This window comes from Grampus griseus (genome assembly GCF_964374135.1).
Source record: "Grampus griseus genome assembly, chromosome: 15".
NCBI lineage: Eukaryota > Metazoa > Chordata > Mammalia > Artiodactyla > Delphinidae > Grampus > Grampus griseus.
The window spans coordinates 29003385-29021710 of record NC_139009.1 but is presented as its reverse complement, the minus strand read 5'-3'; the positions used below and the strand labels follow the sequence as shown (position 1 = coordinate 29021710).

Genomic DNA, 18326 nt, shown 5'->3' with positions numbered 1-18326 from the left:
AAGGAAAGGAATTTCTGGGATGACTTTCTTATAACAGGGGATAGGCAGGATAGGCAAATTAACTATGGCCCATGGGCCGAATCTGCTCAGATGCCTGGTTTTGTGGTCCTTTTTTTTTTTTTTTAACAGCCTATGAGGTAAGAATGGTTTTAACATTTTTAAATGGTTATATAGGCACTTACATAATAGAGTAGTGTGGATTTTGCCTCTTGGCTAGCACAGTAAAAAATATTTACTTTTGGCCCTTTAAAGAAAAGTTTGCTGACTCCTGTTCTGTAGGATTTTATTTGCTTGATAAAATGTAAGCTGTCAAAATGTAAGGGGAAAAAAAGTAAGGGCATTTCTTATAGTGATTATTGGTTTAACAATTGCAGTACCAAACCTAACCATAGAGCAAACATACTAGTTAATATTAATTCAAAAGTTATTCTTTTTTTTTTAATTGAAGTACAGTTGATTTACAGTGTTGTATTAATTTCAGGTGTACTTTTTTGTTTGTTTGTTTAGAAAGAGGGGTTATTTAGAAGATAATTATTTTCTAGGGACATTTTTGGTGTTACTAATAAAATCATTGTACTTTATGTTCTCTTTGACTTTGCTTCTAGGGAATGGAGCAACAATATCCACAATCCGTTCTTCTTGTTTGGTGGGCTGTGCAATAACCCAGGACCATTCAGATTCTCTCGTGCAGGCAGCTGCCATATCTTGCCTTCAGCAGCTTCACATGTTTGCACCACGACATGTCAATCTGTCTAGTCTCGTTCCTAGCCTTTGTGTAAGTATGAAGCTATTTCATTCATTGATTTAATTAGGGAGCCCCAAATTTGTTTCCCAAAAGATCAGACTAGGCCAAAACAAAAAAACATGTTTCCTGGGCTATCCATTCTAGAGTTTCAGCTTAGTAGTCACTTTATGACTATTCATTTTATTCACTGATTTTCTTTTTTACCCTTTAAGAAATATTTTAATGAACTGTTCATTTCTTGGCTAAGAATGTATCATATTTTCAGTCTTTCCCACTCAGAATTCTTTTGCCTAAAGTTTGCTTGTTAACTTCTGAGGATCTGTTACTATCATCACAGTTGTTAATTGATTCACTGAACAAATATTTATTGAGAGGTTGCTATATGTCAGGAACTGTGCAAAGTACTAGGGATACATTTGTGGATGAGACAAGATGACGCCTCTGTCATAATGGAGTTTATAGTTTAAAGGGAATATGGTCAACAATGATTATTTACAAATAAGTGCTAGAAGAGGCTACAGGAGAGCATATAACAGGGGAGCCTATCATAACCCAGGCATTCAGAAAAGATTTCCCTGAAAAAATGATATGTAAGGTGTGAACTGTAGGTAGGATAAATAGGAGTTAGTTTTGGGAAAAGCGTGACGTTAGAGTAACAGCACTTATTTTTAGGCAGAGGGAAACATATGTGAAAGGCCCTGAGATGAGAAGGAGGGGATGCATTTTAGGAACGTTTTAGTCAGTGTGGTTAAGGCTAAGAGAGAAGAGGGGGAGCTGGGTCATAGGGTCACAAGATGAAGCTGGACAATTAGCCAGGTGACACATCTTGCAGACTTTCTAGATATGTTAAAACTTTGGACTTTATTCTGCAAGTGATTGGGAACCCTGTAGAAGGAGTTCCACAGGGGAGTAACATGATCAGATTTGCACTTTTTACATTTCATTCTTGCTGCATAGTGGCGAATGAACTCTACAGGGTAGGAATTATGGTGGTCTAGGGATGGAGAGGAAAATGACTTTTCCAAGTTAGTAGCAATGGGAATGGGGAAAAATAGATGGATTTGAGTGATATTTAGGAAAAAAGATTGATGGAATTTGTTGATTAATTAGGGGATGGAGGAAGGATGTGACCCAGGTTTCTGACTTGAGCAAAGTAATATAACTTCCTGAGATTGGCAACACTAGAATAGGAGAAGGTCTGAAAGAGTGGATATCATTAATTCAGTTTTAGACATTTGAATAGTTACGTGGACCTGGAGCTCGGAAAAGAGAAGTCTGGTTGGAGAGGTTCACTTGGGAGGCATGAGCATTTAAATGGTAAAGACATAGGAGTAGATGAGATCGCCAGGGAGAGAGTGCTGAATGAGGAACCCAGTATATAAAATTTAGTAAAGGAAAAAGAGTCAGCAAAAAACATGAAAGAGCAGTCAGAGAGTTAAAAAGGAAAATAGAGGTTGTGGTGTTCACAGATGCCAGGTGGAGTAGCAGAGTGGTCAGCCATATCAAATATTGTCAAGAGATCAAATGAGATGACAGCTACAGTGTGTCCTTTGACTCTTGTCACATGGTGTCCTTAGCAAGAGCTCATCTGGTAGAGTGGTACAAACGGAAGCCCAAATATACCGGGTTACATATGGAATGTGAACAGGAACTTCTTTCCAGAAGTTTGACTGTAAAGGAGAGGACAGAGGATAGACAATAGGTCAAGTGGGTGATGGCGTCAAAAGAGATGCTTTTACTTCTACAGTAGTGAGAAGAGTGAGCGTGTTTGTATGTTGACAAGATGGAGCCGGTAGGGTGGGAGAGTTAAAGGTGTAGGACAGAGAGGGAATAGTTACTCCTCCAAGGTTTCCAGTGGCATAGTTTTCAGGACACAAGTATCTCTTCCAGTGCAAAATGAAGAAAGGAGGAGAGGATGAGTGTAGGCATGGAGAGGATGAGTGTAGACACAGGTGGGTTTTGGATTTGGTGACTGGAAGTTGAGGGAGTTATTATATAATGACTGGTACTTTCTTAATCAAGTAATAGGGAAGATCAAGTTCTGTGAATGAGGGAGCAAAGAGGAGGATCAGAAGTTTGAGGAGAATTGGATGTGGGAGATTGAAGTAACTGCAGAAATAAAAGATTCTGTGATAGTTCCGAGGGTTCAGTAGAGGTTAGTGACCCTCTTCAGCTCCGTCGTGTGATTTATGATGGTACCAGTGCATCTAGTTGTGAGATTTTTCTCCAACAGCTGTAAACATCTAGTTGTGAGATTTTTCTCCAACAGCTGTAAACATCTTGAGCAGGTATGCTGATACATTCATAGTTGGACTTTGGCCAAGCAGATTCACTTAAATGACAGCAGGATGGGGGAGGGAAGGATATTAACAAGACAGTGCTGAAATGATGGGTTATAGAATCTCATTTGGGTGAGGGAGGAAGGTAAAGACAAGAGGAGCAAGAAGGGCACCATAGAGGTAACTGTGGGAGAATATTGTTGAGGAAAGGGAAGAGAAGGTTATCCAGGAGGAGGTGAAGGAACTGAAAGGCCAAGATCTTAGCCATTAGATCTGGTGTGGTATATTTAGCTTTACTCAACAAGATTTGCTCCTTTTCACCGTAGACCAGAGGGAACTGAATCAGTCCCAGACCGTCAAGGTGTGCTGCAGGGTGGAAACCAGATGCACATGAAATGTTTACAGAGAACATCCACAAAGAAAATAGTCAACTAATAGTATACACTAGATTGCATTCTGCAACAAGATATGTACCATCCTGCCAAAAGCCATGGCCTAATGCCTAGTTCTGAGGGCACAGATGGCATCTCTTGAGCAAGGTGGACTTGTTACATGATACAGCTCTAATAGGCAACTGATAAATGTGATGAAGATGCAGACACACACTCCTCAAATTGTCTGCTTCCTCTCTCCATTTTTTTCCTCCTTAAATGTAATTATTCTGTGAAAGTTGACCTTATGAGGTGGAACACATTTAAGAGGATCTGGTCAAGTAATAACATGAATTTCTTTATCTCAGTGGAGGTTATCAGTAAGCCGTAGGGAACACAATGAGTTTCCTGTGTGTTAATGCAGATAATGTTTCCAAAATGATTTCCGTAGCACATCAAGGGTTTTATTACAAGGCATGTTGGAGTACTTTCCTGAACCTCTTCCAAAAAACTGGTGGGAAGGAGATGGCATGGCAGATAAAGATGAGACAGAGGGGCCACTCAAGTGGCTAACTTGTTTGCACATTGCCAAATGCCCTTCGAGCTGTATTCATTACCAAATCTTTGACACTCTCTAAAAATCAGTCCACACATGGATTCATCCAAATTAGTGAAATCAGTGATGATTTTTATCCATTTCATGTTCGTCTCTACTCAGTCATTGCCACCAGAAATGGCCGTATCATGTGATACCACGTGTAATACCTAACACAAATGAAATATGATTTTTTTCAGCAAATGTATTAAGAGGTAAGTTTCACCATAGTAATCTTGATTAAACGATCTAAAAGTATTAAAATGTATCTAATGATAGAACTGTTCAAAATGTGTTTTTGAAAGAACAACAACCACTCTGAATTAGTGTTATTTCTCTCCTGGCAAGTGGGTGCTTTTTATACCATGTGACCAGTCATTCTCCTGTGCACATTTATTCCACACATGGCATTTACGTCATCTGGGAAAATTATAGGAGATGTCAGTGAGAGGAAGACTTGAGCTGAATGCCCATGTCGTCAGTGACAGAGCAGGGATATCCAGTTGACCATGATATAAGTATATGGCAGGCACAGAAGGGATAGGATAGCAAGGTAACATAAAGTTTAAATAACAGAGCTTTTTATAGGAAGGTAGAGGTCTTAATGTAGGAGCAAGCAGCACACAAATTCCTAAGGTTTGTGGAATGTAAGAAAAAAAAAAACAGCTTCTTCGGAAAACAATGAGGCATAATCTACAAAAAGTTGAAAGTGTGCATACAGTATAACCCAGCAACTCCACTCTAAATACCTGACAGAAATGCATGCACATGTGTGCAAAAAACATGTACAGGAATGTTCATTGCTTGGTTATTCATACTAGCCAAAACCCAGAAACAACCTAAGTGTCCACCAATCAGCAGAGTGGATAAATAGTGATATAATTCTTCAATAAAATATTACACAACAATAAAAATGAATGAACTGTTACATGGAATCACATGGATGAATTTCACAGACATACTGCTAAAAAGAAACCAGACACAGAAGAGAACAGACTTCATGGTTCCATTTATATAAAATTCAAGAGCAAAGCTAAACCAAGCTATACTGATGGATGTCACAGTAGATTGTGATTATATCTAAGCAGCTAGGAAGTCTGCACGAAGCCGTATATTTTTATCAAATTTAATATGGTTTATTCCTGACATTTTGTGGATTTTACCAGGAAGTGTCAAGGGAAAGTTTTCAAACAAATACAACTTTGTTGTTACCTGGTTTACAGTGGCTGCAAGACACCATTAATGATAATTTGCATCTCTAATATCAGAGATGTTAAAATGGGGTGGGAGAGTACACCTCAGAATCATTGAAATTGAGTTTTTGAAAACACTTTGTAAACCTTAAAATGTTTTATTTCTTTCACTTTGATTCTGCTAGTCAGCATTTCTTGAGTGTATTTTCTTAGCTATAATTCTATTTAGTTGTAATTAAATTTATGTAATTAAATTTATGGTGTTCTGCTTCATATATATTTAATGCTTTGGTCTTACCACAGTTGTGTAAGATAGAGGTAAGGTGGACATTGTCCCCATTGTACAGATAAAAAGGCAGAAACTCTGAGATACTTGTTCTTCCCATCTCATATGATCATGCTTAACTTTTCTAATTATAAGATATTTGCCAGTTCCAAAACGTCTTTATTTTCAGGAAGAGACGTGAAAAAAATATATTCTGTTGAAAAAAATCTGATCTGTCAGGTTTTCTCTCCTCAGTTATATTTTCTTTTTTTAATACTTGGCGTAATTTCATGGGCTGTGAGTTTTACACAAAAATAAGTTACAAATGCTATATTAAGAGGATAAAATATATTATCTAGCATTGTGAAGGAGTTATGTATTCTACATCACTTATTTATTATTTTATTTCCCCCCCCATCATTTCTGGATGAGATTCTTTCTAAAATATATTACCTACTTCCTTGCTTAAAAAGCAGCATATGGAACATAATATTTTCTCAATGAGTCAGATTTATAGTAATAGTGATAATAGCTAACATTTATTGAGCAATTACCAGGTGTCATCCACTGTTCTAAGTAAAATACTTATTTTAACTTATTTTATTTTCACTATATTCCTGTGAAGAATTACTATCCCCATTTCACATATGGGCAAACAAGGCACAGAGAGGTTAAGTAACTTATCTAACTTGTCTAATCACACAGGAGTAAGTGCAGAGCCAAGATTCAAATCCAGTCTGGCACCTGGAGCCTGAGCTCTTAATTATTATGCAGTACTGCCTCTTATACTTTACTTCATGTATTAGAGTGTACTATATTGATTCTTTCACGAACTTGTGAGATTAAAAAAAATGCTATACCGAAAGGATCCATTTTGCAGTTCTTTTCAGATATTTATGTTTGCTTGATTTTGGTTTTTTATTTTACTATACACCCCGCTTTGCTTTCAATTCTTACTGTGTGTTCTGCCCCCTAACTGTTCATTCACTACAGTTAATCTCTGTGCACTTAAAAAATTTCGTTGACAGAATTTAGTACGACCATGTGTAAAATAAGATGTGCAAAAGATCTTTCTGGATCTTAATCTAAGTATATTTTGTGATCTTTAGTGCCCAAGTCTTGGGGCAGTTATTTTATAGGCTACTAAAATATTCTTTATACATTTTATTGGTATTACTATTTATTGAAAAGGCCATTATTTGGCTATATCTTAAACAACTGAGGTGGTTAAATGAAGAGCCTCTTCACAAGTAAGGTGTTCATATATATTCATTAGGCAAGTGAGATTACAGCTTTTTTTAAGAAAAGTCTAAAACTGTTGTGGTTTACAGGTTCACTTATGTAGTTCCCATTTGTTACTTCGACGAGCAGCGGTGGCATGTCTCCGGCAGCTTGCCCAAAGAGAAGCAGCTGAAGTATGCGAATATGCCATGAGCCTAGCAAAAAATGCAGGGGACAAAGAGAGCAGTGGTGCTAGTAAGTTATATTATTGGTCAATATTCATTTTGTTTAAGTATTTTAACATTTCAAATGAGTATTACTTATTAAATAACATTTTTGCATTGAAATATGGTCAATTTTCTTATTCTTTTAGGTAAAATAAAACTGTTATCATTTTTAAAATTCCCATGTAGTTTTCTTGGTAACTTTACATTTTTACCTTTTTTAAAATTTCATAGCTGAAAAAAATTTTTTGTAGCATTTAGTATCAGGACACTTCCGCCATCCCTTGAGAATGTTTTAGCTGTATAAGGGATGACTAAGGATATTGCCTTGTATCATTAGTAGGCTTCTGAAAAGAGAAATTATCTATTTTAGGATTACCTGAAAGCTTCCAGTCTTTGACAGTAGTTTACCTTTTGTGATGTAACTTTTCCCTGAAGAAGGTAAGACCAAAGTAACCAGTAAAACTGTGAAATGTCAGTAGATGTTTGGGTAACGAAAGGTGGATCTTCGCTTTCTTCAGTTCTTTTTGCTTTTGGGAGAGTTTTAAGTATAGCTTGAATTTGTAGCTGGTCTTCTGTTTCTAGGGATAGGTGGTTTGGGAACTTTTTCAGAGCTTGACAGAGATTTCCCCTATTGTGAGAGAAAAGTTTTATTTATAAGAGCTTCCTAATGCATAGAAGTTGCTTGGATACTAAGAAGCAACATACCAAAATAACTTCAGTTTTAGCATAGTGTAATAAGAGCTCTATTAACAAGCATACTGTACTGTAGAATGTAAAAGAAGTTTATTATAAAAGTCTAACAGTAAACATCACTGCTTTTTGGAGAGAAAACAGCACCAAAAATAGTTACAGAATTCTCCTGAATACATGTAAAATTTCAAAACTTCTAGATGTCAGTCACCATAATCAAAATTGAAAGAGACAAACTAAGAGAGGGAAACATAGTTTCAAAATATGCTTATTGTATTAAATGTGCGCATTTATATTTTAATATTTTTAAAGCTTTTACAAATTAGTGTGCCGGGGGCCTAAGACCACCCTCCAGGTTTGATGATTTGCTAGGACTCAGCATATAGTCACGCTTATGGCTGTGATTTATTACAGCAAAAGGATACAAGGCAAAATCGGCAAAGGGAGAGGATAAATGGAGTGAAGTCTAGAGGAAACCAGGCACAAGCTTCCAAGAGTCCACTCCCCATGGAGTCACACAGCAAGGAGTTGTGACAACACATGTGAAATGTTGTCTGCTAGCGAATCTTGCTAGATACTCAGTGCCCAAGATTTTTATTGGGGACTGGTCAAATAGGCGTGGTCTGCCTGGCATATACCAAAAGTTCAGACTCTCAGAAGGAAAGCAGATGTTCAGCATAAACTATATTGTTGGTACAGATGATTTAGGCACAGTAAGCCACTTTTATCAGGAAATGATGGGAACCTTCCTGAAACCCAGTTCCCGTAATATCAGGCCTTAATAGGGTAGTCTCGGATCTGCTATGGTAACTCTTTTATGCATCTGTAAAAATCATGAGAGCACACAAAAGAGGTGTTTTATCAAAGGAGAAATATCAACATATGAATACTTTTAACCTCTAGTGATTGAATAGTTGCAAGTTAATACAATCATAAGATAGCATTTTTCTTCTATTCACGTCATGGAAGTAAAATTCTTGATACGGGAAAATATTCACTGTATACTGCTAAGTGAAAAATAGGCCTCTGTGCCTAATCTGTCCGTAATGTTCCCTCCTTGGAACCTTCCCTTTCCTACTGTCTTTGAATTCCCCTCACTGTGGCTATTTTCTGCAAACCTCCCCTTATTCTGTCTTTGGAGTGACTCAATTTTAAAAAGCCACTTTTCAGCCCTCATCCCTCTTTATCACTCTCTTCAAGGTTCAGAGGGCTTTGGACTTCGGGGAGCCTAATAGTATTCATTCTTAAAGGCTGCCAGTTGTTCTACTCCTACTGTTTATAAGAATAAAAAGAGTTTCAGATAAAGCAAGAAATTTAAGTACTATTTCATAACAACTTTTGATTGGGCAGGATTTTCCCAATTTTTTTTTTTTTTTTGAGGTACGCGGGCCTCTCACTGCCGCGGCCTCTCCCACTGCGGAGCACAGGCTCCGGACGCGCAGGCTCAGCGGCCATGGCTCACGGGCCCAGCCGCTCCGCGGCACGCGGGATCCTCCCGGACCGGGGCACGAACCCGCATCCCCTGCATCGGCAGGCGGACCCCCAACCACTGCGCCACCAGAGAAGCCCCTTTCCCAATTTTTAAATAAACTTTTAGGATATAATCTATTTATAATTTGTGTTCTAGCTTTATAGATTTGTAAAATCTGAACTAGAAGACTAAATAAGTTTCAATTCGTTCACCCAACATATATAGCAATAATTTTTTCAGACTATTAAATCTATTTAAAAATGTCTCTTTCCCACACTTTTTGTTGTTAAAATCAAATATATATTTAATGAGCATTCCCTGGAGATTTGTTTAAAATACCACAGAATAAACAGTCTTAAAGATCAGAGTTTTTACCTTTATTGTCAGATAAAATTCTAATTCTAAAGACAGGTAAATTGGACACCATAGTTAAATTGTGTATATAGCTAGCTGTTTTTGTTGTTATTGTGAATTTACATATAAATCATGGTCTTTAACATAATTGTTACCTGTAGTATACGATAAAATCCTTTACAAGTTCATTTGTAAAAACTGTTTTTCAGATGTCAGTCCTTTTGCAACTGGAGCTAGTTCTCGAAGTGATGTCCATTGCCGGCACCAGGGTGTTAATATAACAGAAACTGGTCTTGAGGGACTTCTTTTTGGAATGCTAGACCGGGAGACTGATAGAAAATTATGTTCTGATATTCATGATACTTTGGGACATATGCTGTCATCACTGGCTGTAGAAAAACTTTCCCATTGGCTAATGCTTTGTAAAGATGTCCTAGCAGCTTCAAGTGGTATGTATTTAATATATAAAATATATTCTTAAGATAATGAAAATTATTTAATTTTGATATATATCTATAGATATATATACCATGTATAGAAATAGATGCATATATAGATATACACCATATGTAGATATATTTAGATACATATATTACATTACAGATACATAGAGCTTACATTTTAAAATACTAATAATTTTTAATCTGTAAATCCCTGTAAAATGTTGAAGATTAAATTATATTACAAACTAATGAACTTTGGTTATTTTTGACAAATGACTAAGTTCAAACTAATTTTCATATATAAAAATCCCAGGCTACTCTGTCATTTGACATAAGATGTAAAACTAGTGAAATATATAAAATATTTTTATGTTATTCTTTCCCTGGTTTTTTAATTTCTATTTTTATTTATTTTTTAAATTAAATATATTTATTTTAAGGAGAAACTTTATATGGCTGTCATAAACAGAACAACCATCATAGCTTTCATAAAAGTAAAGTCATTGTGAAAGTGCATACAATGAAGACAAAACAATATTATTGAATTTCAAGTTGAAAATTAATGGCTGCTATCTTTTTAAATTTTTTATTTATTGTAAATTTTTATATAATTTTTAAAGATTACTTTCCATTCACAGTTATTACAAAATTATTGGCTCTATTCCCCATGTTGTATAATACGTCCTTGAGTCTGTCTTACACCAAATAGTTTGTACCTCCCACTCCCCCTCCTTGGCTTTTTATTGATTGTTAAAAGAAAAATCTTGCCAATTCTACTGTTTTCTACTGGTTTTAAATTAGATATCATCAAACAGTACTATTTCTAAGGCATCGTTTTTGCTATATGTAAGGTTGTTATAATATGCTTTTATTTTTGTTACAGATATGAGTACTGCAACTCCCTTAAGTAGTGGAAAAGATGAAGAATTTGAAAAGAAAGATGAGATGGATGATGATACCATGTTTACCACACTAGGAGAAGAAGATAAATCAAAGCCCTTTGTGGCACCTCGCTGGGCCACTCGAGTATTTGCTGCTGATTGCCTGTGTCGAATCATCAATTTGTGTGAGAATGCAGACCAGGCTCACTTTGACCTTGCTATGGCACGTTCTGCTAAACTGCGAAACCCTACAAGTAAATTAAAAATCAGTACTTCTTTTCCCCAGAATATTTTTATAGGTTTGAAATATTTTACTGCTTTGTAACATGCTTTAGACTATGCCTTTCATTTATTGTACGTTTTCTTGCCTTTTACCTTTGTTTTCTGTCCTCTCTATATACTGTCCAACTTCTGATCCCTATTGGGAAGATAAGTTGAGGAAAGCAGTCCAAAGTTATATATCTATCTATCTTAAGATATATTTATCTTAATCATTTGCCCTAAGGATAATGATGGCCCTAAGCATAATGATGGCAGTAACTTATGTTTCCTTGGTACCTTATCCTACTTTTAGCAAAAGTTTAAGGTGAATAAATAAAGTGAGTTTGGCAATCCCCAGCCTTGGAGAATGTCAGAATTCATGAATGCCATGGAAGATTTCAAACTCTCAGATTTCAGAACTGCTATTAGGTATTTTTGAAAAGGTGAAAAGTGTTTATTACTGAAACCTTTTACTTTTTGATCATTTGTAAGTTTTTATACCGTATATCCCCTGGATCAGATATTATAGGGAATTTACAAAGAGATCATCAGGCCAGTATCTTCACTTACAAATGAAGAAACCTAGAGAATCTGAGAGAGGTAGTAGAGTAACAGACTGTCTTATCTTACGCTTTGTTGTCTCTTCGTCATCGTGTCATTTTTTAAAATATCCGAAGACACATCGTATATGTTATCTGTATTGAAGTCTATATGTTAAAAATGCCTTTCAGTTTACTTTGTTGTGTATAAGAAGCAGTAAAACTCACAAATGGACTAAAAAACAAAAAGTAAAACAGTATTATACTATGTATAAAATTGGAATCTGAATATAGGGTACCAGCAAAGCACAATATGTTGTGAACAGGGTGTCTTTAATCATGTCATTATTCATCAGATATTTACCGAATCTTGTTCTTTATTTCCCATTGGAGATCCAAAGAAGAAAAAAACATAGTCCTTGCTCTTGAAGAATTTCTAGTCTAGAAGAAAGAGAGACAAAGTTATCACTCAAAAATAATCATGTATCCCAATAGTGGAAGGATAGAGTACTTTGGGAACATAAAAAACTGCTACTCATTTCTTGAAGTGCCAGGGAAGACCTCACAGAAGGGATCATTTTGAAGCTGGGTTTTAGAGGCAGAGAGAGGGTTTTCCAGGTAGAAGAGGTTGGATGTATTCGTTTTCTATTGTTGCTATAATAAATGACTGCAAACTTAGTGGCTTAAAATAACAGAAGTTTATTAACTTATAGTTCTGTGGGCCAGAAGATCCCAGAATGCAATAAACCTCTATCAGTCCCCTAATTGTCTCCCCATTTTGGAGTTTCTGCCCAGTGCCCCTTTCTTCTCCCCCACGTTAGGAGTTCATCACCTTGGATTTTGGAAAAAGATAGAGGTCTTGATTTGAGAGAGGGTGTAGGTAGAGACTGTGTAGAGAAGCAATAGCAGTTTCATTCTGGGAACAATTGCCTTGCTTTTAAGCTTTGATAGGACTGATCTAGGGCAGCCTTTACTCTAAGGCTAAAAGGAAAAAGGCTTCCCTTTTCTACATCTTGTCCTTATAAAAATCTTTTCCAGAGTAGAGGTTGGTAAACTACAGCTTGCAGTCCAAATCCAGCCTGCAGTCTGTTTTTATAAATAGTTTTATTGGAGCACAGTGTAACCATTTGTGTACATATGGTCTTTGTACATACTACAACAGCAGAGTTGAGTAGTTATGTTAGAAATTATATGGCCAGCAAAGCCAAAAATATTTACTATCTGTTTCTTTACAAAAAAAATTTGCCAACCTCCGCTGACAAAAAAATTACAAACTCTTTTGGGGAAAATTATGATAATCAGTTATTTTGCTTCAGATGTCAGTTTACAATGTCGTCAGTGTTATTGTATAAAGGTTTACCAATATTCTTGAGAGATTATGGCATGGAAACTTTCTTGAAAGTGTATCATTGTTATTTTAAACATGGTGAAATATGTGGATCATAAATGCTTTTTTAAAGAAGTTTATTTCTTTCCGTATTTTTATGTGATTACACTTAATTTTGGAAATGTTTTCCTTTTTGCCTTCTATTTTTATTTTTAGATGATCTCTTGGTACTTCATCTCTCTGACCTGATTCGCATGGCATTCATGGCTGCAACCGATCATAGTAACCAGCTGCGGATGGCTGGGCTCCAAGCACTTGAAGACATTATCAAGAAGTTTGCATCTGTGCCTGAGCCAGAATTTCCAGGTCATGTGATTCTGGAGCAGTATCAAGCCAATGTGAGATATTTTATTTGTTTCAAAATTAAAACTGATCTTTTGAAAAGTGAAGATTAAAGAAGTGAAGATCCCCTGGAGAAATGTATTTGGACCTGTAACCTATTTATTCATGTAGAATGCATATCTTTACTCCCATTGCCTGTCACACAGTTTGAATCAATTCACAGTTGAAGAAACAATTGTATAAAACTTGTCACTATTTTTAAGTCATGATGTAGTATTAGTGATAAAACTAGAATAGATGTTCCAGCCTGGCTTTCCAGTCTTATGTTTAGATATTTAGCCATGCCATTTAAAAGATAAAAGGAACATTTAAAGAGTGTTGTGGATTTACTGCTGTTATTTTATATGCCAAGACTTGATAAGCATTTTTTAAAATAAAAAGCAGTTGCCTTGGGACTTCACTGGTGGTCCAGTGGTAAAGAATCAGCCTTCCAATGCAGGGGACGCGGGTTCGATCCCTGACTGGGGAACTAAGATCCCACATGCTGCAGGGCAAGCAAGCCTACACACCACAGCTACTGAGCTCATGGCCTCAAGTAGAGAGCCCATGTGCCGCAAGCTGTGAGCCCACGTGCTCTGGAGCCTGTGCACCACAGAGAAGCCTGCACGCCACAACGAAAGATCCCGCATGCCGCAACTAAGATCCCATGTGTCACAACTAAGACCCAACACAGCCAAAAATTAATAAATAAATTAAAAAAAAAAAGCAATTGCCTCTTGTATGCTGAAGGATAAATTAACTTTTAATAATAGTGAAAAATATTACTGAAAGAATTGTATACTTTCAAAAGATTTTTTTATTATATTCTAAACAGAGATATACTTGTTTCCCCTGAAATTTATGCCTATATTTATGTTCTTCAAAAGCGGCACAATAGATGTAATCCTAGTAATGGATTATATGAAGGCGAAAAAAACTTATGTAAGAAAAGAACGAACTTTTTTTTTCACTGTGATTGTACCAAAATCTTGGCTCTAGACACATCATACTTCATCTAAAATCTGTGTTCAAACATACACAAAATTAAAAAGTGTGGATAATGTATAGTCCATTTTTTTCCATCATAAGTATAGGTAAAGAAGTTATACTTTCTAGGCCAAATGGCTGTAGAAAACCTGTATATAATTATTTACTCCCAAATACCCAACCTATCAGAATGAAGGTCTTTTTAAAAAAATCTTTCTATTTAGAAATAATTTCAAACCTACAGAAATAATTGCAAGAATAGTACAAAAAAACCTGTCTTATACCCTTCATCCTTCATTCATATTTGCCAATTGAGAATTTTGCCTCATTTCCTTTAACATTGATTTTTTTCTCTCTCTCTACACTCAACACATACACACACACACATTCTCTCACTCTCTCACTTTTTTTTTCATAAACCATTTAAAAATAAATTATCTAAGTCAGGTATCTTTACCTGGTGTAATGGAAGAAATCTCAAATTAGGAGTTGACTATATTTAATTCCTAATTCAGCTCCTACATATTAAATGTAATATATCTAAGAATCTGTGACTGATACTGGCTTATTAAAACTAAAGCTCTAAGCAGGCTGGACCTGGTTAGTACTTGGATAAAAAAAACTAAAGCTCATATTTCTTCACTTATTACTATGATAACAGTACATTAATATTTCTTGAGCAACTTTCTTTTAAAGCGTCTCTTTTTGAGGTGAAATGATTTTTAAGGTCTTTTAGTGACTATGTGAATTTTCAGTACTACTCAGTTATTTAAAGAAATTGAGCCTTTAATCTCAGTTATATGAGATTCACCCATGAAGTAAATACTATTAGAAATATGTTCAGGAATATAGATAGAAAAAAAAAAAAGCAGTTTTCTGTTATCTCTGGGAACATGTGGCTTTGTCAGAAAATCCTATTTACTATTAAAAATAAATGAAAAACAAATAAGATTAATTGCCTGTTTGGTATAGGATCCTGCAGATTGGATAATGATAATCTCCTGGAAAGCAAAAGAAGAATGGTATAATTGAGTTTATTGTCACCAAAAAGAGAGATAAAAAGGAAAGGAACAAAGATGTGTTTTGTGTGTTTTCATCTCCAAAGACACAAAAGGTTTACTACTTATCTTTAAAAATAAAATGCTTGTATTCATTTTTCTAGGTGGGAGCTGCTCTAAGACCAGCCTTTTCACAAGATACTCCATCAGACATAATAGCAAAAGCTTGCCAGGTAAGAAGAAAAATAGAATTTTCAATAGTTATCTTCTATAAATTTATAGATATCTTAGAATTTCACTTCCAAGAGAGAAAAATCAAATAGTATTATTTTTTTTTTTTTTGCGGTACGCAGGCCTCTCACTGTTGTGGCCTCTCCCATTGTGGAGCACAGGCTCCGGACACGCAGGCTCAGCGGCCATAGCTTACGGGCCCAGCCGCCCCACAGCATGTGGGATCTTCCCGGACCGGGGCACGAACCTGTGTCCCCTGCATTGGCAGGTGGACTCTCAACCACTGCGCCACCAGGGAAGCCCCAAATAGTATTTATTTTTATCTCAGAAATACAACAGTGACAGCTTCCTTTTTTATTCTGTGTGAAATGATGAAGTACTAACTATTAATCACATTTTTTTTTGCTGTAGCTGAGGACATGACTTTGGAATACATAGCTCTTACATTGTCCAGTAGTCAGTGGAGATGTAAAGTCATACGAGGGACTAGAATAAAAGTAAAATCTCAAAATCTATAATCATTGAAGAATATATAGTAATAATAAATAGGTAATAAAAGGGTTTTTGACCACAGGTTGTGAAAATTCTACAAGTTTCTGTGTATTAAAATTATCCTAAAGACAATTTCACAATATGGAAGTTTTATTGCAAAATTGATTCCAGGGGATTATTCTCATATTATTTTTTCTGAAGAGAGTTACAGAAGCACCTATGTTCCTACACCTTTAATAAGTTCATCTTTTTCATGCTCTGTCCTGAAAAAGGATTTGTGCATTAAGCTCTAATCTTTCAAAAAAAAATCCAATTCTTTGTCTGCTAACCTAAGGATAGAAGAGAAGCAACTCCATCCTTCTCAGTTTTCCGGAGTACAGAGCTGTATTCCATCTTTATTGCTTAGAATTCAGTCAAGCTACATGTGTCCTCTATGCAGAGAATGTTCTGCTGTTTGCAATAATAGGTTTGATTACTCTTTGGTCAATGAGTTGCCTCCTCCTTCTGTTAGAATTTATTTTTCTGAAGCCTGCTATCTTAATGGTGGCCTTCAGAGAAATGAACTCCTTCTACCAACAGCAGGCTAGAGAGAGAAGAGGAAGCCTTGTTTAAGACAGAAGTCTGTGGATCATGGTACAAACCTTGGAGTTAGAGTAGGTTAAGTCATTTAGATTGGGACACTGGCACACAGACATCAGAAATCACAGTCATGTATAATTAAATGTATTATGGTAGTGTTTCAGATCATAATATTTAAGCAGACAAAACATCCTATAAAGCTCCTGATCATCAGAAAGGCAAAAGCTATTAGAATTTCATCTTGTGAATGAGTAGTATGAAAATTTCCTATTACTGAATTTGCCTTAAACGTCGTATTTCTTGGACTTCCCTGACAGTCCAGTGGTTAAGATTTTGCCTTCCAATGCAGTGCAGGTTCAATCCCTGGTCAGGAAGCTAAGATCCCACATGCCTTGCAGCCAAAAAGCCAAACATAAAACAGAAGCAATATTGTAACAAATTCAATAAAGACTTTAAAAATGTTCCACATCAAAAAAATCTTAAGAAAAAGAATACTTCTTATTTCTTATGTGGCCCTACCTGCTTTCTGAAGTTTCTTCTTTTCTAGTGGCAGGCTTAAATTTTTGACCTCCTGTCCTGTTTCTGGGAGGAAACCTGGTTTTGAAATAGCTGGAGCATTGGGTTGCAAGTTTCTTTCTTTAAGGTTACCGAAGGAGTTGGCTTTGGGCAGATCTTGAAACATGGCATCCCAGATTGTTTACTAGAGTAAACATCATGTTGAACCTGAAAATCAAGTAATTCTTAGATATTATAGGAAAACCCTCAAATGTTTTCAATTGAGGACAGTTGGGGACAGTAATCAGTAGGTTAATAAATCATTTAAAGCAGCATTGGAATCATAAACATAATACATACTTTAGATATTTTATTTCAGCCTAAAATTTGTAAGTGTACATTCATTCACCACTCTTTTGATATAAGGCCAGAGTCTTTTCTCTAAGTATGATTTTGCTGATTCAGTTTTGCTTTGTCTTTCTTCATAAACCAAACCTATAATGCAGTATCTGCAGTTTCTGGTTTCATGTTCTTTAAAGTGGAGAAGGTACTTAGGTTTTTGCAAAGCAAACTTAGCACCAAATTCTCGATTTTGACAGTTTCCCCCAACTTACAGTTATATTTCTACCAAAATTCACAGAAATAGTATCAGATATCTCCAAAATGTTATTTTCCTTAAGAATACCAACTCTTTATTTTCACACTCATATTTAATCTTTATTTTCACTTTAAATTTCATTATATTTTCAGCACTGTTGTGGCTGGTATTTTTTTTTTGCCATCGGTATTGGTAACAAACAGTTTTTAAATGTCCTTATTGAATTTTATTTAATTTAGTTTTGAATTCTTTGAGAATAAGATTATTATAAGAGAATGAAGTAGTTTACATATATATTTATTCTCAACTTTTTAAACGTTTCAAATATAGGAACACAATCCATTAACCATGATTCAGTATCCAAATACTCTGAAAACCAAAAGATTTTTCATAATTTATTTGATAACGAAGCCTGAACTGACTATACTCACCTGGCCCTGACATGAAGCTGAGTGAGACGATAGTATGATTGATTTCTTTTTTAAAAAAATAAATTTATTTATTTATTTATTTATTTTTGGCTGGGTTGGGCTTTTGTTACTGCGTGTGGGCTTTCTCTAGTTGCGGCGAGCAGGGGCTGCTCTTCATTGCGGTGCATGGGCTTCTCATTGAGGTGACTTCTGTTTGTTGCGGAGCACAGGCTCTAGGCGCGCGGGCTTCAGTAGTTGTGGCACACAGGCTCAGTAGTTGTGACTCACGGGCT

At 35.8% G+C, this 18326-nt stretch overlaps 1 protein-coding gene across 2 annotated transcripts in view; it reads left to right on the top strand.

The window, feature by feature from the left end:
- Window positions 1-18326, top strand: part of HEATR5B (HEAT repeat containing 5B) — an 86182-nt gene that overhangs the window by 41594 nt on the left and 26262 nt on the right. For both annotated transcript variants that reach the window (XM_082672111.1, XM_082672112.1), the window contains exons 21-26: window positions 606-775; window positions 6780-6924; window positions 9621-9860; window positions 10738-10989; window positions 13079-13260; window positions 15393-15461. In XM_082672111.1, the coding sequence (XP_082528237.1) occupies window positions 606-775; window positions 6780-6924; window positions 9621-9860; window positions 10738-10989; window positions 13079-13260; window positions 15393-15461 (1058 nt within the window). The remainder of the gene's footprint in view (window positions 1-605; window positions 776-6779; window positions 6925-9620; window positions 9861-10737; window positions 10990-13078; window positions 13261-15392; window positions 15462-18326) is intronic.